Genomic DNA, 27852 nt, shown 5'->3' with positions numbered 1-27852 from the left:
TTATTTTTTTATGTATTTTTGTTGTTGCTGCTGTGTATGCATAGTTTTGCAATGCAGGGAAGAAAAAAAAAAATCAGTGGCCCCTGAGGTCATATTTGCATTTAAGAGCAGTGGATTCCTGTCTGTCCAAGAGTAGGAATGTGAAGGTTAGGCCGTCTGGTGCACAGATGTGTGTGCGTGTGTGTGGTTGGGAGATCAGCCTGTGTGTACATTTTACATTGGAACTGAACAACCTTTGCAAAATGTTTCCTGTGGTCTGAGGTGGAAAAACTCCTGTAGAGAGGCGGTCAGAGTAAAGTTCAAACTGCAGGACAGAATAAAACAAGACCACCCACTTAACGGGTGGCAAAAACAGAAGGAAAAACAAGGAAATTTGTTTTCTTGTTTTCAGTTCCCTCTCTGGCACTACAAAGGAATTGCAACACGATTTGTGGCTATTTCTTAAAAAATATACCAGGCAATTCATTTACCTTGTATGGGTATTAAGATATATTCCGTTAATGATCACTATCATCAAACTAATAAAAGAAGCTGTCCAGTAAGCAGTGTTGCTTGTGATAAGACAGGCCTGGGTGCGGTTTACACAGCTCCAGCCTTACTCCAGCCGCGCCTTTTCCTGTCACAGCGGAACGGTTGTGCGTCAGGACGCGGCGGCGGCGGCGGGTCAGCTGACAGACAGCCTCCACCAGAGGACCGGACCGGACCGGGGGAAGGAGCCGAGCTAGCGGCGGTGTTCACTACTGGATCCTGGCATAAGACACATTCACAGCCAAACGGGGAGGGAAAGACGGGTGGCGTTCGACAGAGAACTAGGGTAAGGTCATCAGAGACGATGTGTATGTATATTACTCGTCGACGATGACCGTCTCCAGAAGCCGGTGAAACGGTCTCATCCGCGGGAGATGCTAACGTTAGCAACATTAGCTTTATCCGCTAGCTAACGTCAAGCTAGTAGCGCTACCAGGGAAAGACGGCGTTTTAGTCTTCAAAACTAAAGCATTTAGCATGCAATTTCTACAGTTTATAAGCAACGTGGCGTGTGTTGAGGCAGTTCGTGTTGCGCTTTTATACAAAGAATGTGTTTTCTCTTGAATTAAAAATGTTGCTGGTTAATTTCTTTTCACCGGAAGTCCTTCTCGATCCCGGTGCTGTGGACAGCTAGCCCGCTATCAGCAGCTAAATTAGCTTCTTCATCTCACTCGGCATATTCTCCATCACTTTGATCTCAGCTGAAGGTCAACTTATCACCCTTCCCGTAGCCACTTAACGTTTAACTGAAGCAACGTTTTTAAAGTAAAATCTAACCATCGCTAGTCGAGGAACAAATGTCAGTATATGAAAAATTGATGAAGGTTAGGAAATGGCCCGAGCATTGAGCAGACATCTTGAGTTCGCCAATAAAAGGGCGATTAAACCCCCTAAGGTCTGTGCAGCAGGTTTATTTAGTCACGACTCGTCGGCGTCTCAATGGGGGAAACGTTTGACAAATCTGGGGTTTATATTTGAGCTGTGTCGGCCCTCTCAGCTCCGTGTGTTTTAAGATGTCTGGACTCGGTTTTCGAGGAATTCCAAGCATGTCCTTCATCCCCTGGTTTCCAGAAGCTTCATCCTTAAACGAGTGAGAACCGATCAGAGCCAAACACAAATCAATAGTTAAACATTGGCACTGACTCCGGATTCACTTTATTGACCTCAGTTTATAGTTTTACATTGGATATTCTACTGAATCTGACTATATGTATGCAACATCTGGCTGTAAAAAGACAGTTAAAGGCACATATTTCTAGCTGGCTACCTGATGGCATCCTGATTTAGACTGGAGGCTGCTAATCTGTTAATCTTACTACAGAACAAGGAATTGTGTGTATGTGTGTGTGTTTTTTTTTTTAGCCAACATTGGAACCAGCATTAATGTATGTGTGCTCATGCATTTTACAAAATGAGTCACCACAGTGGTGCAGCTGCAGGAATTATTCAGTTGGCAGTAGAGTAGCGTGCGTGCGTGTGTGTGTGAAGAGGCAGAGAGACACAGAAAAAGCGGATGTGAGGGACAAATGCCTCTCTATGCTGTTGGTCACTCTCTCACTCCTCACCGCTTTCACTTCCCTTATCTCCCCCTTCCCTTCCTCCATTTCTGTCTCTTCTCAGGAGGGCTTTGGTTGCACCATGGGAAGTTGGGATTGAGAAGCAGCCACAATGATTGGAGGACTGTTCATCTACAACCACAAGGGGGAGGTCCTCATCTCCCGCGTCTACCGCGATGACATAGGGTACGTTTTCGCCAGACGTAAACCTGCCGTTTCTGAATTCGGGGGAGACTTGAGCTCCTTGAGAAGGTCCTGATCCAGCGTGGTCGGACAGGTTGGAGTTGATCCCGGATGAGAGAGGATTATGTCCCCCTTCGTATGCTATGTACGCTGTTCACATTTGTCCGTCTTGTTATTGTAAAACAATGAAAACACGACTAAGCCGGGGGGACATGAGCCGGGATAAGCCAGGATAACTCCACAAATCAAAATTTTATCCGTCTAATTAAATGTATCTGTGAATACAAACATTAGACATTTGCAATGATTATCTCAGTAAATGGTATGGTATACCCCCCTGTGCCAGTTCAAAAGACACACTAGTGGAAGTGTGTTTTCAGTGTGTAAGCCTGTGGTTTGTAGTACTATTTTATTATATTGTATTGTATCAACACATGTTCCTGTTATTTTCACAACCCCATTTTAGTCAGTGGAACAGAAACACTGTAGTGTTTCATTCAGTCTAGTTTAAAAGCATCATAAACTACACCCCCCAAAATGATCACACAGTTGAATTACCACTTTCCTTCGCTGAACTTTATAACAGTCAGGGACTAAGTTAATATTACAGTGCACTTGTGTTCTCTAGTGTAACTAATGTTCCAGCGACTATAATAAAACACATTTATGCGCAATCAGTGAAAATATTGCTGCCATTGTCTAAGGTAATGGTTTGGTTCACTCCATGCTTACTAAACCACACCTTCTATTTAAAAGATTAAATGCAGCTGTTTAAAAAGCTTTTCCAAATTGACTTCAGCATTGACGCTGCCTCCGAGACTTAAGTAATTAATCATCACCATATGCCTGAGGGGTGCGCAGAGTTTGCTTATTTTATCCTCTCCTTCGCATTATACCATGTGGGCGTTTCATTTGCCAGGCTGCGATCAAATCCCTTCAGGTAAACAGCACATTACCTCAAATTAAGCCATTGTCAGACAGCGGAGAGATCATAAGCTTTTAAAAAAAAAAAAGCAGGATGATTCGTCTTTCATACAGTTTGTTGAATCAAAACATTATCTATTTGTATAACATCGCCCCATATAATTATTCAGTTATGCTATGGTGTGTAATTTAATTTGTTCCTAATAGTGAGGTTTTATCTAATTAAAGGGCATCAAGACATTTTATACATCGCCTTAATCAAAATGTATTTTTTTACCCATGATTTGAATAAAAGTATATGTGGCAGTAGTCAGATTTTATATTTTTCAAATTCATTTCTTCACTTTCTACCTCTCACACAGATTTGAGTTCCCCCCCAATACACAACTGCTAAACTAGAGTTTGTGTGTCAGCCTTTACATCAATGATTGTCTTTTTCTTGTCAGTGTATAGAGCGAAACTTTGTCATAAAGCTGGTGTCTCCAAGCTACAAAGAAAATCCCAAACTATAATTATAACAATAATGTACGTGTGACGGTTAAAACCAAACGAGGCTCAACAGAAACCTTTACAAAGCTGCTGAAAACTGCCTGAAGGCGTTTTCACACACGATCTCTGTGCAGAGAATTGGGTCCAAACGTTGTCCACACGTAAGGCAGATGACAGGAGATTGTCCATGTCACAAATGTCGCCGCTGTGAGAAATGCTCCACCTTTGGTTTAGGTGAGGAGCTGGTGCAGAGTACGGGACATGACATTCACCAGCCATGTTTGCGCTGCTGTGAAATCTCTACCTGCTCTGTTCACACATGGCTTCAACCGGACATTAAACAGACTGGGTAGTGGGGACGGGGCAGGGTAAAGTCTGCTTCATATCCAGTCCTGGTTCAAATATTTGCATTCTTACATACAACTCCTATGAGAAACGTCTAGAAAAAAAGGTGGTGCTGCAGTACACATGTGAGAACGTTTTAATATTTACAACAACATAATATTTAGTGTAAACTGGTAGAAAAAAAATAGACACGAGAGGCCATGAGAATATTTTATACTGTATGTTATACTTCCTTCTTCCTCCTTTCCTTATTTGTTAGCCACACACTGTTGATGAAATTCACTTGAAGATACACAGTCTGTGTCTGTACACATGGTCACACTCACACAGTTATTGCACCGAAGTCAAAGTAGGATGTTCGCAGGTCCTTACACCAGTCCGGTTCCTTGTAGGTTTACACATTGAGGTTTGGCAGGGGGCACAGAGAGCGTAAGAGAACAAATTGATTTCTCTGTAGTCTTGTAGTGTCAGTTCTGTGATTATATAGCAGCAGTGCTGGGTCAGTAGACCCTGAGGCCGTGCAGAGCCTGAAAACATTTATCCAGTGGACGGTTGTTGCCGTCGCTGGAGAGTAGAAACGGGATAGTATGTGCTGCATTGCAGAGGTGTTCAGCGTGACCTGTTGCTTCAGCAAACAGAGCCACTCAGACACCATTCAACAGTCACTTTGAATCCGTGCCACGCAGGGACTCTTCCGTATGTCTTCCATCTTTTGTCCCGGTTCAGTAAAGAATTGGTTTTTGGTTTATTTCTAATCATTTCCCCTTCCTTTCCCAGCAGTAGCACAAACATGACTGCGAGCCCCCGCTTCCTCAGACACACCGTCATTTGTACCGTTGAATAGCGCTGAACAGAAATGGAAAGGAAGTTTTATTCAGGCCTTTCAAAAGTGCTGTTTATTTAAATGTGGAAAACAAACATTGGCCGTGAGATAATCATTTATCCTTCATGTTATGTCCTGCAGATGCACATAAAGTCAGCGTTTTTGTTTCTCGTGCACACATTTCCATTGTATTGTCTTTTTTCCGTTGACATCAGCATCATTTGCATTTGGTTCATCCTTCCTGCTGCGGCAGTGCAAGGTAAACCAGACATGTTCTACTGCTCTTAGTTCTGCAGCGTATGTGCTGTGATGTTGACACAGAGTCAGACACTGAGTTTTTATTTATTAGCTGATATAAACCTTGTCATGCTGATGTACTACAACACGGCAGCACAACGCTGCCAACATCCTCCCAACACATTTTGTCGCAAAGGCGGCGCCATAATAAACACCATGTTGCTCGTTCTGTCTACATGATGCACGAAAATGTCTCTTGTGCATTTTTGTCTGTCCTCTCCTTTTACCTCATCCACTTTTTCCTCTCTATCGCCATTTTCCTCCATCTGTTCATCTTGGCCCCCTGTAGGAATAGGTAAGAGACGCTCCAGCCTCTAAAGCATGAGCCCCCCCCCCCCTCACGGCCACCGATCAATGACCCCATGATACCCTGAACTGCATGCCCATCGACTCCATGGTCGAGCTCCCTGATACTCTCTCTGAGCATGAGTCACCCGTCATGTTACATGTCACCGCAGTGGTAAACACAACAGCAGATCAGTCAAAGCAAAGAATCTGGTCTCCACCAGAGCCTGTCGCTATCAGCTTTACCAGCGCCTAAGCATGTAGTCTGAGCATGAGGTATGATGGTTAATTTAGTCCTCTCATCCTTTCTTCCCGCCCTGATTTTTCTCGCACAGATGGTTCAGCTGTTCGGTTGGGTCTAACTTGTTTTTTGAGGTTAAAGAGTGGAGTTTTTATCTTGATGTAAAGCTTAAATTTACTGTAATACATTCCAAGAATGGAGTTTCTTTTACTAGGGTCTAATTCTTTTATAGTCGTGATGCAGCAGCAGCTTGATGGGAAGTGACAAGCCAGACGTCTTGGCAGCCTACTACACTGACTGCTGGTGTAAACGTTTGCTAATCTGTCCAGTGATTTCCCAGACTTGTTCGTAGGCTCTTCTTCTTATACAACATCCGCCAAGAAGGCTGCCAGTTAGGTGTGCCGCGTCTGTTTGTTCCGTATGTAAATCAGTTTACGTTAAGATACGTCGCAGCGTTTTCACATCCTTTCGGCTCCAGTGTTTTGGGTTGTGTTCGGATGCGTCAGTAAGGCGTGCAGTTTGTGTCTGGGAACCAACCTCGGGATGTTCTCAGGCATTTGTCAGTAGGATTTCACGTTCTTGTCAGAACATGCTGCATCCCTGGCACTAAGCCCTGTTATCTATAAATCCACGTTAATCAGACCTGAGCTTTGGCAGTGAGCTAAGACGTACTGTGTGTCACAGACACAGGCGGCAGTTCAGATGTAATTCATATAACTAACATTTTCCTAAAATAAGAAGACAACGTAATTAAGGTAAGGTTTGGAAATGCAGGTTTAAATACAAGGTTAACGTTTTTTTTTGTTCCCATAAAGTCCACTTAAGTATAATTTTGGTACCTCGGTGTCTAAATCTTGTCCTTTCTTCCTGGTAATTATCACAATTTACCCAAAGCAACACTCCCTTTCTCCCTCTGAATGCACCGACTAGAGTGTTGTTTCTGCAGTTTAAAAGGTGTTTTGATAGTTGTTCCTCCTTTGAAATGGGTGGATATACTCTGAGGTCTGAAGGGGATGTTTACTCCGAGTCCAGTGCAGACCTGACCCGGGGCGCAGCAGCGCTTTCACATGATGCAACAGGGAGGTTTATTGTTGAGAGTCACCGTTGCATAAAAGCCTCAAACAGTTGTTTCCAACGGCCATCGTGACTTCCCTTCCTCTGTCCCTCTCGCCCTCGCCCTCCAGACGCAACGCCGTGGACGCGTTCCGCGTGAACGTGATCCACGCCCGGCAGCAGGTCCGATCTCCGGTGACCAACATTGCCCGCACCAGCTTTTTCCACGTCAAGCGCTCCAACATCTGGCTGGCGGCCGTCACCAAGCAGAATGTCAACGCCGCCATGGTGTTCGAGTTCCTGTACAAGATGTGCGACGTCATGACGGCCTACTTCGGCAAGATCAGCGAGGAGAACATCAAGAACAACTTCGTGCTCATCTACGAGCTGCTGGATGGTAGGAGATGGTTGTTTCTGTGTGGAATCGGTCAGATCGTCCAAATGACACTAATCTAGTAGCGGAGGATAGACACAACCACGTGGATTCTAGTCTTCCCTCAACTGTAATCTCATAAATATAAGTTGTAGAAGAGTGTTTTCATTCCCTAATGAGAGTCTTACCAATACATGGTTTCATCCCGTCATGCCCTACGTGTCCCATCTTATCTCTTCCTGACTCTTATCTGTTTGTGTTTGTTCGTGCAGAGATCCTGGACTTTGGCTACCCCCAGAACTCTGAGACCGGAGCACTGAAGACCTTCATCACCCAGCAGGGCATTAAGGGACAGGTCAGCAACACGCTCAGATATTATGGTGTCAAATTTATGTTGACAGAAGGCGGATACACACTCCAGATTCCAGTGTATTAGATGTAGTGTAATACAAGAGCCTAGTAATGAATCATATCTTCATGAAGGTTGTGTTTAGATAATGGTGAAACCGTTTGAGTCGGATCAACAAGAATCTGGAGAGTAGCTTCATTCATTCATTCAGTCTGGCAGGTGTAGACTTTCCTGTGTGATTGGTGTTAATAATACAACCTCCTCTATTTCTGGTTGTGTTGAATAGGAGCCGCAATAACACACCGTTCATTACATTATGTTGAACCTGTTCTTCAGTTCTTCGAGAGCCGACAATGTGATGCATTGTTATCCACCATGTGTCTTTATGAAGTCTGTATAAATAAATGACACAGAATATTATAGGAAACAAACAGCCTGTCTGGTTGTGTTATATAGGACAGTTGTGTTATATAAGACAGCTTATTATTTTCTGTATAAAATGTATTTTTTTTTTTTATTTTCTGTTATTAATCCTTTGAAATTCACTCATATTCTTCTATTTTTTGTCTCATTCTTTCCCTCGACTGCCGCCTTGGGACCCTCCAGCACCAGGTAAATCTAGTTTTGAAAACTAATTCCATCCGTGTGTGGAAACCTGTCATATTTCTTCTCCACCCCTCCCCTGTAACGCTAATGACCCCCTTTCATCGGCCTCTTCCTGCTGTCAGTCCGTCAGCCGTTGCCCTTTGTGTGCAGTGATTCAGTTTCTCTCGCTGTCCTCTCCCAGACAAAGGAGGAGCAGTCTCAGATCACCAGCCAGGTGACGGGGCAGATCGGCTGGCGTCGCGAGGGCATCAAATATCGGCGCAACGAGCTCTTCCTGGATGTCCTGGAAAGCGTCAATCTGCTCATGTCTCCGCAAGGTCCGTTTATACGACTGCTCACTCACTCGTTTAGTTGTTAACACATATGTGTTTATTAAGTAAATATATTAGACTATATTAAGTATTTTCCACCCGTATGTAATTTAATTCAAAAGACCCAGAATGTATGAATTAGACATTGATTTTGAAAGTTAATTGTTGACCTCAGAAACGATAGTTGACTAAACAATGAGGTCAAACTAGTCTCTGTCCGATTGTCCTCTCAGTCACATCCTGTAATAGTTGCCCAGTTTCCATTCAGAGCTACAGAAAGACGAAATGATTCACAGTCATTGTGTTTACAAACTGGCAAATTCCAATGTTGTGATTATATGTTGATATTTCAGATCTGAACATTACATAGAGTTTAGGCAGAATTCAAAATGAAACACCCAAAACAAAGATGGAGTCTGGTGTTTGGCTCATTAAGTCCCTAATGCCTCCTCTTCCCATCCAGGCCAGGTCCTGAGTGCCCACGTGTCGGGCCGAGTGGTGATGAAGAGCTACCTGAGCGGGATGCCAGAGTGCAAGTTCGGCATGAACGACAAGATTGTCATCGACAAGCAGGGCAAGGGAGGAGCGTCGGACGATGCAGGGAAGAGGTGAGCAACGCGGAGAAGCTCAACTCGCCCACATTTTGACACACTAGGCTGAAAATGGTTTAGCTACTTTGCGTCTGAGTTAATTCGTTTAAGAGCGGCTCCGTCTTTAAAAACCCGACAGCCTTGTCCTTGTCGGGCTTTTAAAGATCGCTGGCGTTAAGAATGAAGAGGCCTGTGTCTGTTAGCCCCGTGTCTGTTTTATCAGTGTTGTCTCAGGCTTTACAATTTATTTTTAATTTTTCTTTCCTTTGGATGCATCTCTCCTTTCTTTCCCTCTCTTTCTTTTCTATGTGCTGTACCTCAGTGATTTAGGGGGAGGAAGGTACTGTACTGACAAGTGTCCTCACCCTCTGCCACCTTCAGTACACACACTCACACACAAACACACAGACACACACACACACCCTTGTCTTGTCTAAGACCTCCTTTTATCATATTGAGAATACCTGTCATGCACTGTTGCTCCTCACACGTTTACTACAAATCAAACACGCCTTGTTAACTCCTCAGTGTTCTGCCTGGTGGTTGTTCTGTAGATAGACTGTTTGTTTTACTAGCCCCCCCACCTACCTGTCTGACTTCTAACCTCTTATCCAAACACACAACCAGAAACTGTGATCTGTGTAATGACAGAATAGCTACATTAGCCTCAGCCAGGTTCAAATGTCCTGGTAGTAGCAGCAGCAGCAGCAGCAGCTTGTGTCCCTGTGTCTACTCACATGTTGTCCCCTTTTCTATTCTGGACATTCATTTAGGGAGAGTAGTAGTTTTTATCTCTTGGAGACCCTTTTGTTGATATATTTAATTAATATTTGATGCTAAACTAGCACAGGGTTTGTTCATCTCGTGTGTGTGTGTGTCTCTCCTGGCAGTGGGAAGCAGTCCATAGCCATCGACGACTGCACTTTCCACCAGTGTGTGCGCCTCAGCAAGTTCGACTCGGAGCGTAGCATCAGCTTCATCCCCCCCGACGGAGAGTATGAGCTCATGAGGTCGGTGGACGGTTTAAGCGCCTAAATAAAAAGGTGTGAGAGAACTGAAAAGTACTGAAAGATTATTTTTGTCCTCCCTGTCCTTGCAGATACCGCACCACTAAGGACATCATCCTGCCGTTCCGAGTTATTCCTCTGGTCAGGGAGGTGGGTCGCACTAAACTGGAGGTGAAGGTGGTCATCAAGTCCAACTTCAAACCCTCTCTGCTGGCTCAGAAGATCGAGGTCAGCTCCATTTAATGTTACAAGTAGTGTTTTAGTCTATTTCAGTCTAATATTATGAGAAACCACGTTTCGTTGTGTATGTAAAACGTGTATTAAAGTTTATTCTCCCTTCAGGTGCGTATCCCAACACCCCTCAACACCAGCGGCGTGCAGGTGATTTGTATGAAGGGCAAAGCCAAGTACAAGGCCAGTGAGAACGCCATCGTCTGGAAGTGAGTGGAAACTCCGTCCTTACGTTTCACAAGTTAAAAGCAAACCAGCTCGTGTGCTCTCTTTTAAGTTAATCATTAACTCACTTCCTCTCTGTGGCATTTGTATAACCTGGTATCTGCAGTCCTTCTGAAGCCGTCTATTTCTAAACGTTAGGCAGCACGTTGCTTTATAGTCGTGGCTTTGTGTAGTTTTTACTGATAACGCTCGTGTGTTTGCAGGATCAAGCGCATGGCTGGGATGAAGGAGTCTCAGATCAGCGCTGAGATTGAGCTGCTGCCCACCAATGATAAGAAGAAATGGGCCCGGCCTCCCATCTCTATGAACTTTGAGGTAAGAGCACAGGAAAAGTTTGGCTCCCGTCTTTCTTTGAGCCTCGCATTTGAATTCATTATCTTTTCTCCTGAACCCAAACCCAGAATCCTAATCCTAAAAGAGAAAAGGACCAGACCAAAAACATGTACCCAAATTACTTGTATGGGATTCCAACACTGGAACCTCTGTCCTCACACAGTAAACACACAGGCTGCTCCCTGACAGCTCACCTGGTCCCATAAACCGTGGTCATAGTCCTCTCCACAGCGCTGCAGGTTCAGCTGCAGGTTCAAATCCAGCCTCTGTCCTTTGGTGCAAGTTTCCCCTATTTCTAGGGGATTTCTAAGACACAACCAGGCCGGAACAGTAATAAAAACGAACAAATAAATGTACACATATACAGGTTTTGTCTCTGATCGATTTCTAAAACCTAGAATTTGTTCCTGATGCAAACACAAAGCACACTAAGCCCCGGTCTGCTGGTGTTTGTTAAATTGTGATGTTTGCAGCATTCCTCCTCATCAAGCTCTTCTGCCTGATGAGACGTCACGTTTGTTAAACGCGTAGCCGAGCAGATCCGTGCGCGGAGCTGGCAGCCAAACAGATGGACTCTGGATTAAATCCCATCTCGGTGTCTGTCACGCAAATCACGACATGCCTGTTTCCACACCAGACGCGCACACACACACTTCCTGTTAAACCGACCTGCAGCGGCATGTCCTAACCTCCCTCCCCTCCGTCCCCGCAGGTTCCTTTCGCCCCGTCGGGCCTCAAGGTGCGCTACTTGAAGGTGTTTGAGTCCAAGCTCAACTACAGTGACCACGACGTCATCAAATGGGTGCGGTACATCGGCCGCTCCGGCATCTACGAAACCCGCTGCTAAAGCCGAAAGCCCCTCGCCAGGCAGCAAACCTGACCACTTCCCTCCCGCCGACCCACTTAAAGATTTTTTTGTCTTCTTTCCCTCCCTACTTTGTCCCTCTTCTTCCCTCGATCCCCACATCTTCCCTCCCATACCCGCGGCCCCCCCCCCTCCCCATCTTTATTAGGTGTTGGAGATCAAATTTACATTGTTTAAAAAATAATAATTAAAAAAGTAAATATGGTATAATGCACAGATATATGCAACATGTGAACCATTGTATCGTATATATCTCGTAGTGATGAGTAAAAAAAAAATGTAAACCAAGTGTCCGATAGAAAAAGACAAGCGATGCGGGGAGGGTCCAGGGGGAGAGGACCGGAGGCTTTTAGGGGGTAGGGGGCGCTCTGTTGTGTTTATTCAGTGTTATCGTTCCACTACTGCTCTTACTTTAGAAATCCCACACGTCCCCTAGACTTTTCCCTGGTAAGATGATCTGTAGCTGTTGTGGTTTAAAATGAATCCTGATATAGTCGATATGAACTTCCGTCTCGGTAGAGTCTGCCCCTGAAACGAATCGGTCGATATATGATGTGTGTTTTTTTTTGGAAAATGGTCACTCAGATCGTTCACACTCAACAGGACAAGATATTAATCTCAACTCATCAATCAGTTGCGGGTCATTTGGAAAAGAGGCTGTTTTTTGTACTTTTGAGTGTGTTTGTTCCTCCCCCCGCCCCCAGTGCTTTCTCTGCCACTCAGCCAATAAAACGTAAGGGAACATTCCAGGCAGTTTTGAGGTTTGACCATCATCCTGATAAGCTAGTTGTGACCCAAATTCCCCAAATGTTTCTCAAGCACTAAGATGAATTTCCCATCACACTGTTCTGATTCGGATGTCAGAGCCTGGGAGTGCGTGCGGCGAGGCGAGGTCTCCCCCTGGTGTTTGCTTCGCCACTGTCTGCTTCTTCATGTTTGTAGCCCTGGTGACCGTTCTGTCCAATAAAATCTGACTATGTAACCAAACGTTCCTGCTGGATGAGTGTGTTTTTCATTTGTTTTATTATTTTAGCTGCTCTACAATCTCCTGGGTCTCTGTTTCCTCTTGATATGAGGACGGGCTTAGTGTGGGAACAATGGGCTTTGGTCAGTCCAGTTTTTTTTTTTTTATGCCAATACACTTCACATCTTCACATGTTGAATTGAGAGTGGACTCTGAAGGAACAGCCCAGAGATCACAGGAAACAAAAAGACTTTGGCCAACACATTTTAATACATTTTTTTCTGTCTCGCTCTTCCTCAATATCCAGGACACAAAAAACAGAAGTAACCCCAAACAGTAAAATAACAACATGATTAAAACACTTGCCGTTAAAAACATTTACACTTGTACACCTCTTAGTTGTAGTGGCCGTTATTGTCTCGCGCCACCTCGAGCTCTTGACATGGACATGCTCTTGCCGAGAAGATCACACACTGACTTTAAAAGGATAAGATTCCACGAGAATCGAGGCGAGGCTTCCCGAAAGTAGCTTAGCACCAAAATCTAGGCTGGGATTCCTCAGCGAATCGCACCGCGTCTGTACTCTGAATACGAAACCCCGCGGCTGAACAAACCGTGGGAGTACTCCGCGGCCTCTGTCGCTGCAGCAAAGATTGAGTGCTTCTCGGGGGAAACCGGGCCCAGAGCAGATCAGCGCGACTGAAGTCTGCCGACATTTACATAGGAGTCATCTAACAGTATTGCATTACATCTTCAGATCACCTGTGATGCTTCAGTTATATACAACACAGAGACACGACACATGCTTTATCGCTGGAGATGCAGGACACACGCACGCACGCAAACGCACACACACACACGCAGACTTTAACCGAATCACACCGCCTCAGTGCTGCAACAATGGCTCTTCTCAGGAAATGATCCTCACACTCTGTGCTCGTCTTGGGAATCGATCGGTTGAGGGAAGGAGGTAGCTACATAAATATTGATCTGGGGGTTAAGCGGAGCCGACGCCCTCACACTCCTATGTGACACAGTGCTGTTGAGTCTATTAGAACATATCTCTAAACTGATGCGATATGTATTTGCGAACCCTTCGGTGGAAGTCCTGTCTGACGTTTCTGACACGGCTTTTTCTATTTTTGCCTCGTAAGTGTGCGAGACTTACTTTGTGCTTACGAGCCTTCCTGTCGTTTAAGAAGTTCAGACGGTTCTCTGACGTTTCTGGATTCTGAACCTCACACTTACTATTATCGTGACATGTGTGTCATATGCGGTGAAATGATTAAATCCCTAAAGGCCTTTATCTGCCTTAAAAAAATAATAATAAAAAAGAAAAAGCTGGTGATGATTCTCTGCTCAGACTAAAAAAAAAATACAAAAATAAGTATTTCTACGTCTTCGTGTCTCATCAACAGGTCATTCTTTTACGACACTAAAAAAAAAAAACTCTTCTTTTGATTTATTTGCAGACAAAGAACATTTAAAGCAAAATTCAGTACTATGTGCAGTAAAACCGAAGCTGAACCCAGATCGATCAAGAGACGGAAGATGTGAAGAGAAGGTATTTGAAGCGTGCGAAATCGAGACCTCGCACGCGCAAACGTGGCACGCCCCCGGACCCACACAGGAAGAGGCTGCTTCAGTAGACCTGGAGCTAGTCTCAGGTCAGACGTAGTGTAAGCGCAATATAAATCGCACATCTGTTTGTCTTCTGACCCGCTCTGAGGAACAGAAATATCTAACAGCGTCTTTAGTGATTCCTCAGCTCTCCTCTCCCTCACCGACAAACTATAAGCGCTGTTCCAACAAGTGAGCGAAACACCTGCAAGTCCTCCTGCTAAAAACCGTGACAAAAACAAAAGACTCCACTATAATGCCAACCTTAAGAATACCGTCATAAATGGAAAAAGTGTAACACGTGAAAATAATCGTAAGTGACAGTGAATGACTAAGAAACTCAACATGAAAAGTGACAACTTTTTAAAACTCTTACTGACCACTACACAGAAACAGAAAAGGATGAACACTGGTGGTTAAAAAACAAGAGCAGTGAACCTGGCTGGTACCGTTAATGTGACGCTGAGGTGCTAAAAACATAAAAACAGGAAAAAAAAAAAAAATTAAACATTAAAAATCTGAAGCAGGAGCTCGATGAAAAGCCGACAGCTCTGTTAGCACTGACTGTGACCCCGACGGTGGTGGCTTCCGACGGCACCGGCGCGGCCTAGTTCTCGTCGTCCTCGTCGTCGTCGTCGTCGCTGATGAGGTACCCGCGGGCGCCGCTGTGGTGCGGCGGGGGCGACGGAGGCGGGGAGGTCTTGGAGAAGAAGGGGAGGCGGAAGGTGGGGGAGGGCGAGCGCTCCTCGCGGGTGGGGCTGCTGTTGGGGCTCTGCCGGGGGCTGATGGCCTGCAGCATGCGGCCCTTCCCTTCCTTCAGCATGTGCTTCTGCGGAGGAGACAAAAATGACAAAAATGTTTAAAAAAAAACACGATCGTGAGCAGCTACTGTGACTATGAACTTCAGGGTTAAGATGTTTGGACACAAACAGTCTGATAAATGGTTTTAGTCTGATTTCATGTACTGAAAGATGTTGATTTCTTTGCTGACTTTGAGTTGAAATTGCGTTAAGAATGCAAACAAGACGACTCGTCCGCTGGTACGTGCGAGCGCTCAAAGAGAGCATTCTGCTTTTTTTTTTTACAGGCTTATCTCACATGCAACAACAAGACCGAAGATGCCATTTTTGTGTCAATCCGTGTTCTGTTTCCAGCTCAGACTGTGCTACAGTTACAAAAGGCCTGCTGTCCATTTGGAAGAAAAAATAACTCACTGAACCATTTTTTTTTTCAATTTGGGATTTGGGAAAGTAATAAGAGGCAGACATTTACTGGGCCAAACAGATGCTACTTGTTGAATTGGGTTCACTCTGTTTTTGGATCTTTCTGCCTTTGATTTTTTTTTTTTAATCTGTTTCTTGTGAGTTCCATCAATTTAAGATGAAAGAGCTCACATTTTAGATGTTTGCATGAGGTGACTGAAATACAGACAGGACCTGAAAGCCTGCGTCGTCAGCAGATGAGTGAATAAACCGTGGTGTGAACAAGAACACAGCATTTTCATCCCAGCCTGTGTTGTCTTCATCAGTGTTTATGTTCTTTTAATTTAACATCAAGTGATAATAACCGCACCTCCCAGATATTTTTTAAATCATGAAGCCCTCCTTCCCTCCTGAACGTGTCTCTGAGGCCGTTAACATTGTAAATAAGGCTCCAAATTAATTATTAAAGACCAAACGGCAGCATCCTCACCAGAGCTCCCTCGGGGCCGAACATCTGCAGGAAGTTGCCAATGAACTCCCTGGACTTCTCCTCCCACTTCTGGATGAGGTCGATGCTCTTCTCCTCCACCTTCTGGACAAACTCCTTGCTCTTCTCCTCCACGTCGCGGACCTTCCTCTTCACCTTGTCCACGCGCTCCTGCAGGTGGTACTTCTTCTCCTGGTGAGACAGAGACGCATGTGCACAATGAATGTACGAACAGTAACACGGGAATTATAAAAAAGACACAGATTCGCATCAGTGCTCTCTCTAAGTGCGTACGTTGATGAAGCTGACGTTGAGCTCCTTGGCCGTGTATCCTCTCTGCAGGTTGCGTCTCACATACACGTCGTAGTCGCGGACGATGCGAGTGATGATGTCAGAGGTGGAGATGCCCTCCGTCCGCTGGGTGGGAGCGAACATACCTGAGAAACACACAAGACGACACGAGTTTCATTGACATGAAACAAAACAACATTCCTGTTTATTATATTTCACAGTGCTCTGATGCTACTGGCTAAAATCGTGGAACTTGCTGGATGAACCTGTCAAACTAGGTGAGAAAAGGCTCATTCTGACAGGTCTGTTATGTGGAATCCAAGATGCACAAGATCACACAAGCAAGTATCATTTCAAGCCCTAACCTCGGTTGAATGAGTAGTAGACTAGGGGAAAGGCAAAGTAAGAGGCGAAGAGCTTGCAGCTTTTATAACTTTTAGCACTGTTTTTCATCCGTTTCCACAGCCCAGATATTGAACAGTTTAGTTACGGAGACACCACAGAGCTGACAGCTACCGAGGCTGGTACTTCGCCTCATGTCGTCTGGGTCCGCACCACAAATCTGTACTTGAACACACCGCAGAGTCTACAGCCAGCGGCCAGCTGGCACATTCTGCATGGAAAGAAATAACTCTTCATACCAGCAGGTGGCAGCAATCTGTGTTTGTCACTCAAAAGAGTTACTTTTAGCTGTGAGGCTGGGACTCCAGGAGGACTGATACAGACAGGCCTCTCCTAAACATCCCTGATCAGCTCGTACACAGTTTATTCAGTCTGTCGTAAACATATTTGCGTAGCTGAATGTTCCGTTCCAATAAAGTAAATAAATGTAGAACAAGAACAGCTTATTGTGTGCAATTAGAACTTTATAGTTGACTTTTGTCACTTCCGTGTTTGTCCTGGGCCAAAGCTGAGTGGTTAATTGGAGTGATCTCTTTCACTTTCTCCTCTTCTGCCTATTTAATGTGCCCAATCAGCTGAAAAGCCGCCAACAAGAGTCTGATTCAAGGCAACGGTACAGGACTAGTGATAAAACTCACATAAAACGCTGTTTACACCCTCACCCTAACATAAGGTGGTTGAGACTTCAAGCTCTGCACCGGACTCCAGAGTTATTCTCCACACGGGCTCTCTTAACAACAACCTACATCATCACCTGAAGAACCTAGGAGTAGTTTATGATCAGCCCATGCACCTGGAGAAATATACAAATCAATCACCTACACCTGCTTCTTCCACCTTAGAAATATTGCAAAACTCCATGGTCCATGTGTGGTCACTCTAGGTTGGACTGTTGTAACTCACTATTCATGTGCTTAAACGAGTCATCCATGGATCAGCTCCAGATGGGTCATAATGCTCACCAGGTCAAACAAGTCTTGCCACACCACTCCCAACCCTCTCTGCATTGGCTCCCAGTCCCAGTACAGAGCCGTCCACGGCCGAGCTCCACTCTACAGCACAGAACTCATCCTCCCCTACTCCTCCAGCCGCTCTCTTAGATCCCAGTGGATCCCAGGACCAGACTAAAAACTAAAAGGGGACAGAGCCTTTGAGGTGGTAGCTCCAAGGAAGGTCTGGAACATCCTCCCCCTGGACCTGAGAACTCCCCGCTCAGAACAGTCTTTGAAGTCCAAATATAAAACCCACCTTTTCAGACAGGCTTTAGTTGGTCACCTGTTTCACCTTTGAACTGTCATTTGTATTGGTTGTATTGTTGAGTGTCGCTTTGTATATTTCCTTGCCGTAAAAAGTGCTATAGAAATAAAACTTTACTTACTTACTTACAGGCTGCCTGTATAATTTTACAGCTGTTACAAAACAATTTCACTGCAGGTATTAATTTAAATATTTACTGATACGTCTTATTCAGCAGGATGAACTGATTTATTACGGTTTCTTGATTTTTTTTAACTGATAAGTTTTTTTATGTATTGCCTTAAGGATTTTATTACTCACAATCTGTTACCTAATCACAAATGCTGATAATGATACAGTAGCTTGCAGTTAGTCACATAAATCTCACCACACACAAGTATGATACTGAACTGTATCCTGTCATTTAGTTGCGTACCACACTACCACTCTCCGTCACTGCAGCACTCACCAGCGTCTTTAATGTGCTTGTACACGTCATCACTGCCCGCTGAGGAGTATGGGATGTCGTCATGGGCCACAAAGTCAATCTGGAGAGGTCATTGCAACATACATCAACACGGTAGCAAAAGCAAAAATAGACAAAAACACTTCGGGGAGATGATTACAAAGGTTTGATGGTTGGGAAATTTATTAACTCGACTAAAAACATGACAAGTTTGTTCTCAGCACAAGGTTTCAATAGAGGAACGGAGGCGGCATCCACTCACGCGATGTTTTGCGAGGAACTCCGGTGATAGCGTCCAGGGGGCGTTTCGCACCACCTCGTCCACGTAGCGGCAGTGTGTGACGGCGTCGTACCGCTCGTCCTCGTTCATCACCGTGAAGCCCTTGTATTTGTGGGTCAGGTCGTCGCTACACACTGGCAAAAGAAGTTATCGTCAAAACTTAACCGGTAACAACATTCTGATCAGCGTCTGTCTTCGCCACTTTTGTAAGAAAAGAGTGGAGAGTAGACTCACCTCCAACAATGAGGTGCGTGTTTGGGAAGAGGCATTTGGCCTGCATGAGAGCTCTGGCGTGGCCTGAGTGGAAAACGTCAAAGATACCATCCGCATAGACTCGCACTGGTCTGTCAGCTGGATGGAGAGATGTGAGACGAGACACGAAGAGATAAAAGATTCGCTCTGCGTAGAATCCGACTATAATAACCCTGGTTTGTCCAAGTGCGTGGACATGCATGGACGAGACGAGACAGAATTTACTGACATTTGAGAAAACGCGAAAAGGGGAAGTCGGCTCATTTTGGTTAAACACTGGCACGTCTGCTGTCAGATTAAAAGGTTCGGACTCACGTGGTGTTCCCCTCTTGGCCTCGTCCATGGTGACTCTTTGGTAGGGGTGACCATCCTGTGGCACCAGCTCATCTGCGAAAGGTGCAGGGTGCTTCAGTCCCTAAAAGACACAAATACGAGGACGTTAGCCATGAAAAAAGTTTTCCATTAACGAAAAAAACATATTGAATTATTTAACTTCTGGCTGAAAAATGTCGCATCGCATTTCAATAACGTACTATTTGTAAATTAGAAATGATACTCCTCGTCTGTGTTGTATGTGGCACATTCACAGGAGATAAATCTACTTCCATTCTCCATGGATGTAATGTCAAGGTTGTGCTACTTTCTGTTTCCTCTCCATGTGAGAAGTTAATATTTTACGTTTTGCACTGCTACGCCTATTTAACAGCTTTAGTTACTGTACATACTGGATGGATCTCAGTGCTGAGCAGCTTCATCCTAACTTTGCACCCAAACTGTTTTCCAAACTTTAATTCATAATTGCGGATGTGAAAAGAGGCTGAGGAAACAAAGGTTCCTGAGGAAAACACACCCAAAATACTTGGATTAGTATTGTCGCAGGACTTTTGTATTTGGAGACACAGATAGACTCAGATCACATTATTAGAGGTATCCAGGTAATACTCAACTCCAACAGAATACACTGACGCTCACGTGGTTGAACACACGATCGCACTCGTCGGCAGAAATGTGAATATTAGGAAGTTGCTTAGTGCTCTTTGCAACGAAGGGAAATCTGTACAGAATACAGCAAAGACATCAAGACATAACTCACCACAGTACATCTGGGGATTTTCCCAAGTCTTTCTCCTTCTTCAGTCTCCCCGTTGGAGCCATCTCTTCTTCTCTTCCTGGAGAGCAGCAGCCCACTTGAGCTTTGGGCCTCCATCTGTATCAACGGCCAAGAAAAATGCGACTAAACACAGCGTATCGCCACACACATCTACAGTTTTATTCAGCTTTGACGGTTAATGAAGGAGAGCACAGAGCAGCCCTTCCACTGCGCCACCCGGCCTCATTCTGGACGCGAACACCGCGTTACATAACTGGAGCGCACTCAGAGTTTAACATAGAGTACAGGCAGACTGTAAATCCAGACAGCTGTGGCGTTATGGCAGATGGCATATGCTGAGTCAACTCTGACCCAGTAACAGGCTTATACACACAGAAAAGGTCAACTGAAAACGAAGCAAACATCACATGCCGCAACTTAAAACAATAAGCATACAGAATATAAAGCACATCCAGCGCTCACTTCTGGCCGCCGCTCATCTGTTTATCCCTAAGATAGAGGGGTAAGCGAGATCAAATTAACATGAAATTATTTGGAAACAGGACACCCGGCCCCGTTTCATCAGCGGACACATGCGCATGACAGCCAGCTGGATGTCTTTCCACATCCTGACTGCACAAGCTAGAAGAAAATATCAAGCAATGAAAACATATGCTTCTGCAAAAATTAAACCCTACCCAAACCATATTGTAAAGTCTAAAAAAAAAATGCCATGAATGAGTATTCAAACATCAACATGCACTATAAAACAAATAAGAAGAGTCCAAGTTCGGGGACCGATATCCTGATGCAGGGTGTAAATATTATGTGTCTCCTGGTGGAACATGAACAGCTCAAGAAGCGACACCGTGGCTTTGTATCAAAATTCAATGAAACCCGACAAACTCGCTCTGCTGTCTTGCCACAAGGGTTGCTATTATGGGTTACGGCCTTGTCCCGTTTCGCACATTCCATTACGCCACCTAATATGAAGCCATCAGTCATCAAAGGCAGGGTTTACTATTTTGAAACGTTTAAACTTTCAGCTTCCTCTTGAGTCATAATGAGCCTCGGCTTGGCTCGCTGTTGCCGGGTCCGTTATGAAAGTGTGACTCAGGGCACTGAGAGAAGGACGTGGCACTGCAGGTCCCAGGTGGTGACAGTTACCTGATCCGGCACTGGCCGCCCGCTCGCACGGCCCCCCCCCTGCCACTTAGTCTTGGCAGCGGCAGCAGCTGAGCTGCAGCGCCGAGGAGTCCTGCGGGGCTCACGTATACAAACGGACAGATGAGATTTACATGAGCAGCACATGTCATCGCCGCCGAAAGTGACGGCTATAATAAGAAGGCAACGCAAGGACAATGCCAACCCTTGTTGGACTGCATGCTTTGCAACGGAGGCTCGGGGCAGACGGTGTAGCCTCATTTAGTAAGACAAGGACTCTGAGAAAAACCCAGTCACACACACAGCCACAGAGAATAATTTCATAAAATGACCACCACTATTGAAGGATAACCCAATAGTTCATGGCTGATCTCTGACAATTACTTCTTAAAATGACAGTCACATTTTTAGAAACCCAAGGGACATAAAAAGCCTGTTTTTTAACTATTGAAACAGCCACCAAATAGTTTTCTATTAAGTAGTGGCTTAATAGATATTTTTATTTCACCACTAAAAAAAACACCTAAAATAAATAGTTGTTCGGGGCTGTTCAACTGTTGCTTTAACAGGAAAGTTCAACGCAAGAATTAAATGTCCAGACAGTTAACTTAATGGGCCACTGGCTTCCTGCCACGGCCCCCTGACGGTGCCCCCGACCACACTTTGAAGCACGGGCTTCACCAACTGCATTTCACACAATGTTCCCAAGGTCTGCTCTCTCCCACGTTTTAACGTGTCACGACGAGGTTGCGGACAAAGAAACGCCAAAAGTTCAACTTAGTCCGCATTCAGCCTGGACTAATGACAGAGGAAGTAGCGGTGACCCACCGAGCTGACATCTAATCTAATCTCATCTAACCAACCATTGCCTGTCTGGACGGTATCACCTCCGGAAATAATTAAAAAAAGAGAAAAGAAAAAAAGCCATGGTAGTCAACACACCCCGTTAGCTGACGTTAGGTAGCTCAGTTTCTGTTCAGTTTCTGATCACTTACCGTTCACTATTTTGTCCGGATTGCTGTTTGGCAGGAGTGGGCGGCTTCCTACCCTCACACCGCCAACAGGCTACCCAGAAACCTCCCAGAGAGCTAGCAGGCTAGCAAGCTAGCTGTCCAGTTGGCTGGCTTGTTGGCTAACTTTAGCACTTAGCTCGCCGGTTAGCTGACACCGCAAACTACGGTAAACTAAATTAATCCCGCGCGTCCCACGCCGCGGTACTTGCTGTGTCGCTGGATAAAAACTGCAACCACCAGCAGGACAGACAAGTTATCAGCAGTGACAGCTTGTACTACAACGCTGACAGGTCAACAGCACATGAACTACAAAACTTGGATGTCCTTACAGGAACTGACATAACAAGTCAGGTATTTCCGGTACTGTTTCCGGGAGTGTGTGGTGCTGCCACCTAGTGGTCATACTGTACATGGCATGCAAATAACTTGAGGTGTCCGGTCCCCGTTTTGGATGACTTGGCTAAAACTGTTCTGAAAATGTGTGAAAATATATATATATCAACATAAAGTGAACAGTATAAAAGTAACGAAGAGGGATTAACTGCACGACTTTCTTTGGAATCCATTTGTTTTAACTAGTGCTAACAATGATCTGTTATTATGACCTTGATTTACAGCATTTTTGACATTATACAGGCTTAGCTGTAAAAGTGTTACAGGTTTATATTGGAATATGACTTGATGAAGATACTCTAACTTGTGATTAGATTGTGGTTCACATGTGATTTTGGTTTCATGAAGAATGAACATCTGGCACTTGTCCAGATCTATACAGGACCAACTTAGGGCGTTAGCTGTGGTAATATAATCAGCTGAGATGAGGTCATATGATAGTTGATACTGTACAGTGTCTCGATGTGGCAGCTAAATCTTGTCCTCTCAATGACCATCAGCTTTTGCGTTTATATGTATGGGCTGAGCAAAGACAGGCTGGATGGGTTGTTTGCAGATTTCCATCTATGGCAGAAAAGAGAAATGTTCCATCCACATACATGCAGCATGACATGACAGTGTGGTAATCTGAGGAATTTATGCAGGAGACAGAGATAACACAGATGTCCTGCAGTCTACATAACTTCAGCTGATCATCATGTGTCCTGCAGGGAGCTCCAGGACAAGGTGTCATTTTACTTGAAGATCAGAGGGACACACGTTCTCATAATTGATACCCTGGAGGAGGTGTTAAAGTTGTGCAACCAGTGCTGCTCTACATTGCAGTTATTCACATTCTTCATTTTAAGTCTGACTTGAGAAAGAAACTATAGATCGTTCCGATGTTTAAAAAAGTCTTTCACTTTGATAATGGAGTCACATCCAGATTATTTTCTCAATAAAACTTATTCTAAGCTCATTGCAGCATATGTTCTACACATATGTGCTCTTTTGCATGACACTGTTTTAGATTCCTTTTAACCTTTTGATTTGTATGACTAATGTGTTGCTCTTTAATTCATAGAACATTGCTGCTACCTTAAACTAGTACATGTGTTACTTGAAGAGGCCTGAAAAAGGTCAGATTCCTGAGGGCATTTTATGTTTAGCTTTTTTTTTTTCTTTCCAACTCAGCCCTCCTCCAAAACAGACAGATTTATTTTTCCCGACTGTTAGTCTCAGTATTCAGGTGAAATAAATGTATATCATTTGAGAGAAACAGGTACCCTCACCCTTCCATTTTTGTCATGAGCGCGGAGCAATTACAGTACGATGCTCGCCATTAGCCACCTGGCAGAAGCCCTGAGACAGGCTGTCTCCTCCTAGCGCTCTTTGATCGCCTTACCTGCTGGTTTAAGGGGTAGAATTTGCTTCACCGCTGAAATGGAAAATATTGAGTAAACTGAAGATGACAGAGGTCAAAAAAGTACAATGAATCGAATCACATTAAGAAAAATGCCTGGTTGGCCTTCAGTGCACTATAAATATATAAACAGTAAATAGTTAAAGAGAAGCTTCGGAAATTGCACAAGTGTAAATAATATAATAAGCATTCATGATTATTGAATTTTCTTAATTTTTATTCAAACCATCTTCAGACCTCCCAGCCTCATTTCCCAGGATGTGTTACATCGACCCGGTGCTCGGACAAGTCAGCCCATAATTTCAGCATATTTCTTGGGGACGCAAACAGCAGTTGGCTCGGCTCCCCCTCTATTTTCTGACCGGCCAAGACTGGAGTTAAAAGGACATCCAGCTGTTTTGAGGCAGAGGGCTAATTTTTACCTGCCAGGCATGTTTTGTCAAGAAGTAGTCGACAGTAGCACCATGTCGATCACCGCGGTTTACATGTTATACCTTTAACTGGAAAATCTACGATTGGAAGCAATTTATTTCAGAAAAAAAATATTTTAAAAAAATAAAAAGATGAATGAATCATTGATTGCCTCACTCAAGACCATGAGCCCAATGGGAATAGCCATGAAACCGTGCTGCCTGTGCACCCAGTGGGTGCCCCGCTGTTGTGGGACTTGTCTCTTGCGGCTTTACGAGGAGTCACATTTTGTTTGAAGTTGGTCTTTTACTGCTAGTTCATGCTCCGTGCACTAATGAGCTCTTCCACGTCTCAAGAGAAAATGCACTAGGGGTGGAGTTGGGCCCTCTTGCAGTTCCACGGCCAATCGAAGGGCCCCGTTATTCGTAGCTGACTTACTTATGAACAGTTTTGCTGGGCAGGAGATTAGACCAGGTCTGGGGAGACACAACGACAGGTGAGCAGGTCCAGTTTTCCCTTTTCACTCTTCATCTTAAGTTTTAAAGTAGAGCAGTTTAAAATGATTTATTTTTCATTTCTATTAGTTCATGCAGAAAAAAAGCTCCTCAGATTGTCTGTTTAAAGTGTGACCTACAATTTTACCACAAATGGTTGATTGAGGAGTTAAAATAAGACTGTTAACATGGCCTAACTAGGAACATTACTGTAATAAATATACAGCGAGTTCCTAACAGCATTTAATAAAAGTTTTATTTGCAGGTGATATGTCTGTGTGTAGCTTTTTTGACTGACTTTGTGTTTTCATAGTTTTATTTATATGTCTAAATAAAAGCTCTGATGCAAAAGTGAAAAAAACAAAACAAAACACTATTTGTCCTTCTATTTGTGCTATTTGTGTTATTATTGCAACCGCAGACATCAAGGATGATCTCACAAGTGTCCCTGTTGAGGGCGCTTTGCTACCTGCTGTTATTGCCAGGTTTGTCTACTGAAGATGCATGAAATTGACCTTAATCGTAGCTTTTAAAACCCTGCCATTAACTGCATGTGAAACACCGTACTAACCAACAGACCGATGTTTTAACACTGAAAATATCAAACAAGAAAAATTGCTTTTTATTTTTGTGCTTAAAGGTGCGCTAACAGTCTTGATAATACAGTTCACAATTGGGATGCCCGTTGCAGCTTCGGTGTGCCGTTACTCATGCTGTTTGGGGCGAGTGTCTAATATATCCTCTGCTCCATCCTAGGTTTGCTAGACGCAACACCCCTGGTGAAAGTTAAGAATCCTGGAGGTATTTAATCATCCACCGTCTCACAGATTCTAATCTGATTAAGATACATTTCAGCAAAAACTAGTTTTACTGTGATTGCGTGAATCTTACACATATTTCATTCTAATATTCTAACAATGAAGCTGTAGATGCAGTTATTTTGATGTCAGATGCAAAGGGAGTATGTACATTGTCTGATCTCTTCTCAGTTTCTCTAAAGGTATCACAGATGTAAATATATTTCTGCAGTAATTTGTTTTGATCAAAGTGCTTGCACATCTTTCCGCAGAAAATTCCTTCAGCATTGACTCCGCTCACGCGCACGATTTCTTGTCTAATTCTCGACCAAAGAGGAACATTGACCCCAAGTGGTACAGAGGCAACCCTGACTTTCAGTCCTACTACCGCTTCTACAACAGCATTGGACACGTCGAAGGAGTAAGATGAGAATTTCGTTCTGTGCATGTGTGATCCCGATAAAATGTTTCATTCCCTCTCTTATGCCTCTCTGGGTTTCTCCATCAGCTCTATGAGATCGACAGGATCAGGATGCTCTACCAGCAGATGCGACACTTGGAGCTGACTTACGGCCCTGATGCGTCCAGTTACCAAAATGTCATGGGTGTGCTGACCACCACCGCAGCACCAACTACTACCACCCAGCCCCCTCTGCCTCCCACCACCCCTGCTCCCACACCAGACCCCCTGGCGAACGCCCCAAAGACCTATCTGTGCAACCCCAAGGACCCGCTGTGCAAACCTCAAATTGTCTACCTGCCAACGGGGGCCGTTCCTGTGCTGTGTGACCCAAGGTCCAACCCCGCCTGCAGGCCCAAAACAGAGGAGGAGATAGAAGCCGCCGCTCCGCCCAAACCACCTGCGGCCGCTCCTGCCCCAGAAAAGGCAGAGCCACCCCCGCCTGCCATCACCGTCAAACAGATGGAGTACGACTGCGACCCGTACTGGGATCCCGACTGCCTCATCGACCACCCTCCCCGTCCTGTTCAAGAAACAACAGCAGCAGAGGCTCCTGCAGAAGCGAAAGCTGAAGAGGAAGTGGCGAAGGCTGAGGAGAGTGTCACTGCAGCACCAGCTGATCCGAAATCCCTCTACCCGTACTTTGACCCATATGATTTCAAGCGTGACCTTTACGACCCCCTTCGTTACGCTGACCCGGCCCCCGAATCTGAGTAGGAACGAAGTGCTTAAGCCTTACATGCAGAATTAAATGGGAAAACCAAACCAAAGCAAGACTGGTGCAGTAAAGTCGAATGATTGCAGGAGCTTTCATGTGCACTGTTTTTGCAAATGACTAACCACACTGTGCTTTTACTGTACTATAGCAAGTGTGAAAGAGGAGTGCCAAATAAACTTTTATACGTGCTATAAACTATAAAAAAAAGAATAAAAAATGGATGACAAGTGTCAGTAAATTGTGTCATTCTTTATTTGTCTGTGTGTCATCAGTCTGAAAACAAAAAAACTAAATGTGCTTCACTACATTTAATTTTTTCCTCCTGTGTTTAATAGTATTAAACTAAAGTTTTTCTTTAAATAGATATAGCCATTTAATAAAATGGAATGGGTTGTTGTTTGATACATCAATATATAATCAATATATTAACCTTTAATTCAAATAAACTACATTTACTTGTCAGTTAATTTTAACATACCAGTCCTACACATCTGTATTCTAAATACACCTTTATAAATACTATGCCATCACTTTACTGTGCAGGCGGCCCCAGTTTGAATCCCGCACAGAGCGGCCTTTCCTGCGTGTCATTCCCCCCCTTCTCTGCCTTCCATTGCCTGTTTCTGTCAGCTGTGCTTTCAAATAAAGGTTTAAAATCTCTCTCTCTCTCTCTCTCTCTCTCTCCATATATATATATATATATATATATAATTATTATGGGGGATGTAGTCTGTGGTGCTGTTAAGTTGGATTGAATTAAATACTAAAGTGTTTCTGTTATTAAGTCTAGCCCAATGACTAAAATTTGGTTGTCAGAATAATGGAAACATGTGATTTAACAGCACTACAAACCACAGCCTTCAACATGAACACACAGATGGAAACAAAAATGTCTCTCAGTCGTTTTAAACAAAGTCTGAATACCCTGACCTTCGTGAGGTTAAGATTTAGCGCAGTACTCATATTACAATGCACCTATTGTCCTGAACTGGCACATACACTGCCTGGCCAAAAAAAAAAAGTCACACACTCAAATATCTGGTTGGTCTGCCTTTAGCTTTGATTACAGCACACATTTTCTGTGGTATTGTTACGA

General features: G+C 44.3%; 3 protein-coding genes across 4 annotated transcripts; 2 read left to right on the top strand and 1 right to left on the bottom strand.

Moving 5' to 3' along the window:
* The first annotated feature begins 614 nt into the window (after positions 1-614).
* On the top strand, positions 615-12601 carry LOC125010529 (AP-2 complex subunit mu-A). 2 transcript variants are annotated; one of them, XM_047589213.1, is made up of 13 exons: positions 615-814; positions 2149-2270; positions 6856-7121; positions 7370-7452; positions 8053-8058; positions 8234-8369; positions 8827-8971; positions 9276-9293; positions 9844-9963; positions 10053-10188; positions 10303-10400; positions 10620-10731; positions 11462-12601. In XM_047589213.1, exons 2-13 carry the CDS (start codon positions 2197-2199, stop codon positions 11594-11596), a joined length of 1329 nt encoding a protein of 442 aa, XP_047445169.1. In that variant the 5' UTR covers positions 615-814; positions 2149-2196; the 3' UTR covers positions 11597-12601. The 2 variants fall into 2 exon arrangements, with proteins under 2 accessions (XP_047445169.1, XP_047445170.1); XM_047589214.1 differs by lacking the exon at positions 9276-9293 and having other exon boundaries at positions 621-814.
* pcyt1aa (phosphate cytidylyltransferase 1A, choline a) lies at positions 11769-22413 on the bottom strand. Its single transcript, XM_047589215.1, has 9 exons — positions 22064-22413; positions 19908-20021; positions 19130-19229; positions 18797-18913; positions 18545-18696; positions 18286-18364; positions 16182-16324; positions 15891-16079; positions 11769-15027 (listed from the first exon to the last, which is right to left on the bottom strand). Exons 2-9 carry the CDS (start codon positions 20019-20021, stop codon positions 14806-14808), a joined length of 1116 nt encoding a protein of 371 aa, XP_047445171.1. The 5' UTR covers positions 22064-22413; the 3' UTR covers positions 11769-14805.
* Positions 22414-24769: 2356 nt separating this feature from the next.
* Positions 24770-26967, top strand: and3 (actinodin3). The gene is made up of 5 exons (XM_047589771.1): positions 24770-24791; positions 25203-25266; positions 25538-25582; positions 25851-25999; positions 26087-26967. The coding sequence occupies exons 2-5, from the start codon at positions 25212-25214 to the stop codon at positions 26753-26755; spliced, it is 918 nt and encodes a 305-aa protein (XP_047445727.1). The 5' UTR covers positions 24770-24791; positions 25203-25211; the 3' UTR covers positions 26756-26967.
* Positions 26968-27852: the final 885 nt, after the last annotated feature.

The sequence above is a fragment of the Mugil cephalus genome, chromosome 7 (assembly GCF_022458985.1).
Source record: "Mugil cephalus isolate CIBA_MC_2020 chromosome 7, CIBA_Mcephalus_1.1, whole genome shotgun sequence".
In the NCBI taxonomy this organism is placed as follows: domain Eukaryota; kingdom Metazoa; phylum Chordata; class Actinopteri; order Mugiliformes; family Mugilidae; genus Mugil; species Mugil cephalus.
This window is presented reverse-complemented; position numbering and strand designations above follow the sequence as displayed.

What these genes read in the sequence shown, in the direction of transcription:
- pcyt1aa (XM_047589215.1), bottom strand. Translation starts at nt 20,021, where the DNA reads ATGGAGGCCCAAAGCTCAAGTGGGCTGCTGCTCTCCAGGAAGAGAAGA. An exon ending in CACGCACCTCATTGTTGGAG is followed by an intron (nt 18,697 to 18,796) that starts GTGAGTCTACTC and finishes TTCTTTTGCCAG; the next exon opens with TGTGTAGCGACGACCTGACC. An exon ending in TCGGCCCCGAGGGAGCTCTG is followed by an intron (nt 15,028 to 15,890) that starts GTGAGGATGCTG and finishes TCTCCTCCGCAG; the next exon opens with AAGCACATGCTGAAGGAAGG.
- and3 (XM_047589771.1), top strand. Translation starts at nt 25,212, where the DNA reads ATGATCTCACAAGTGTCCCTGTTGAGGGCGCTTTGCTACCTGCTGTTA. An exon ending in CTACCTGCTGTTATTGCCAG is followed by an intron (nt 25,267 to 25,537) that starts GTTTGTCTACTG and finishes GCTCCATCCTAG; the next exon opens with GTTTGCTAGACGCAACACCC. An exon ending in GAAAGTTAAGAATCCTGGAG is followed by an intron (nt 25,583 to 25,850) that starts GTATTTAATCAT and finishes ATCTTTCCGCAG; the next exon opens with AAAATTCCTTCAGCATTGAC.
- LOC125010529 (XM_047589213.1), top strand. Translation starts at nt 2,197, where the DNA reads ATGATTGGAGGACTGTTCATCTACAACCACAAGGGGGAGGTCCTCATC. An exon ending in GTCTACCGCGATGACATAGG is followed by an intron (nt 2,271 to 6,855) that starts GTACGTTTTCGC and finishes CTCGCCCTCCAG; the next exon opens with ACGCAACGCCGTGGACGCGT. An exon ending in GAGAACGCCATCGTCTGGAA is followed by an intron (nt 10,401 to 10,619) that starts GTGAGTGGAAAC and finishes GTGTGTTTGCAG; the next exon opens with GATCAAGCGCATGGCTGGGA.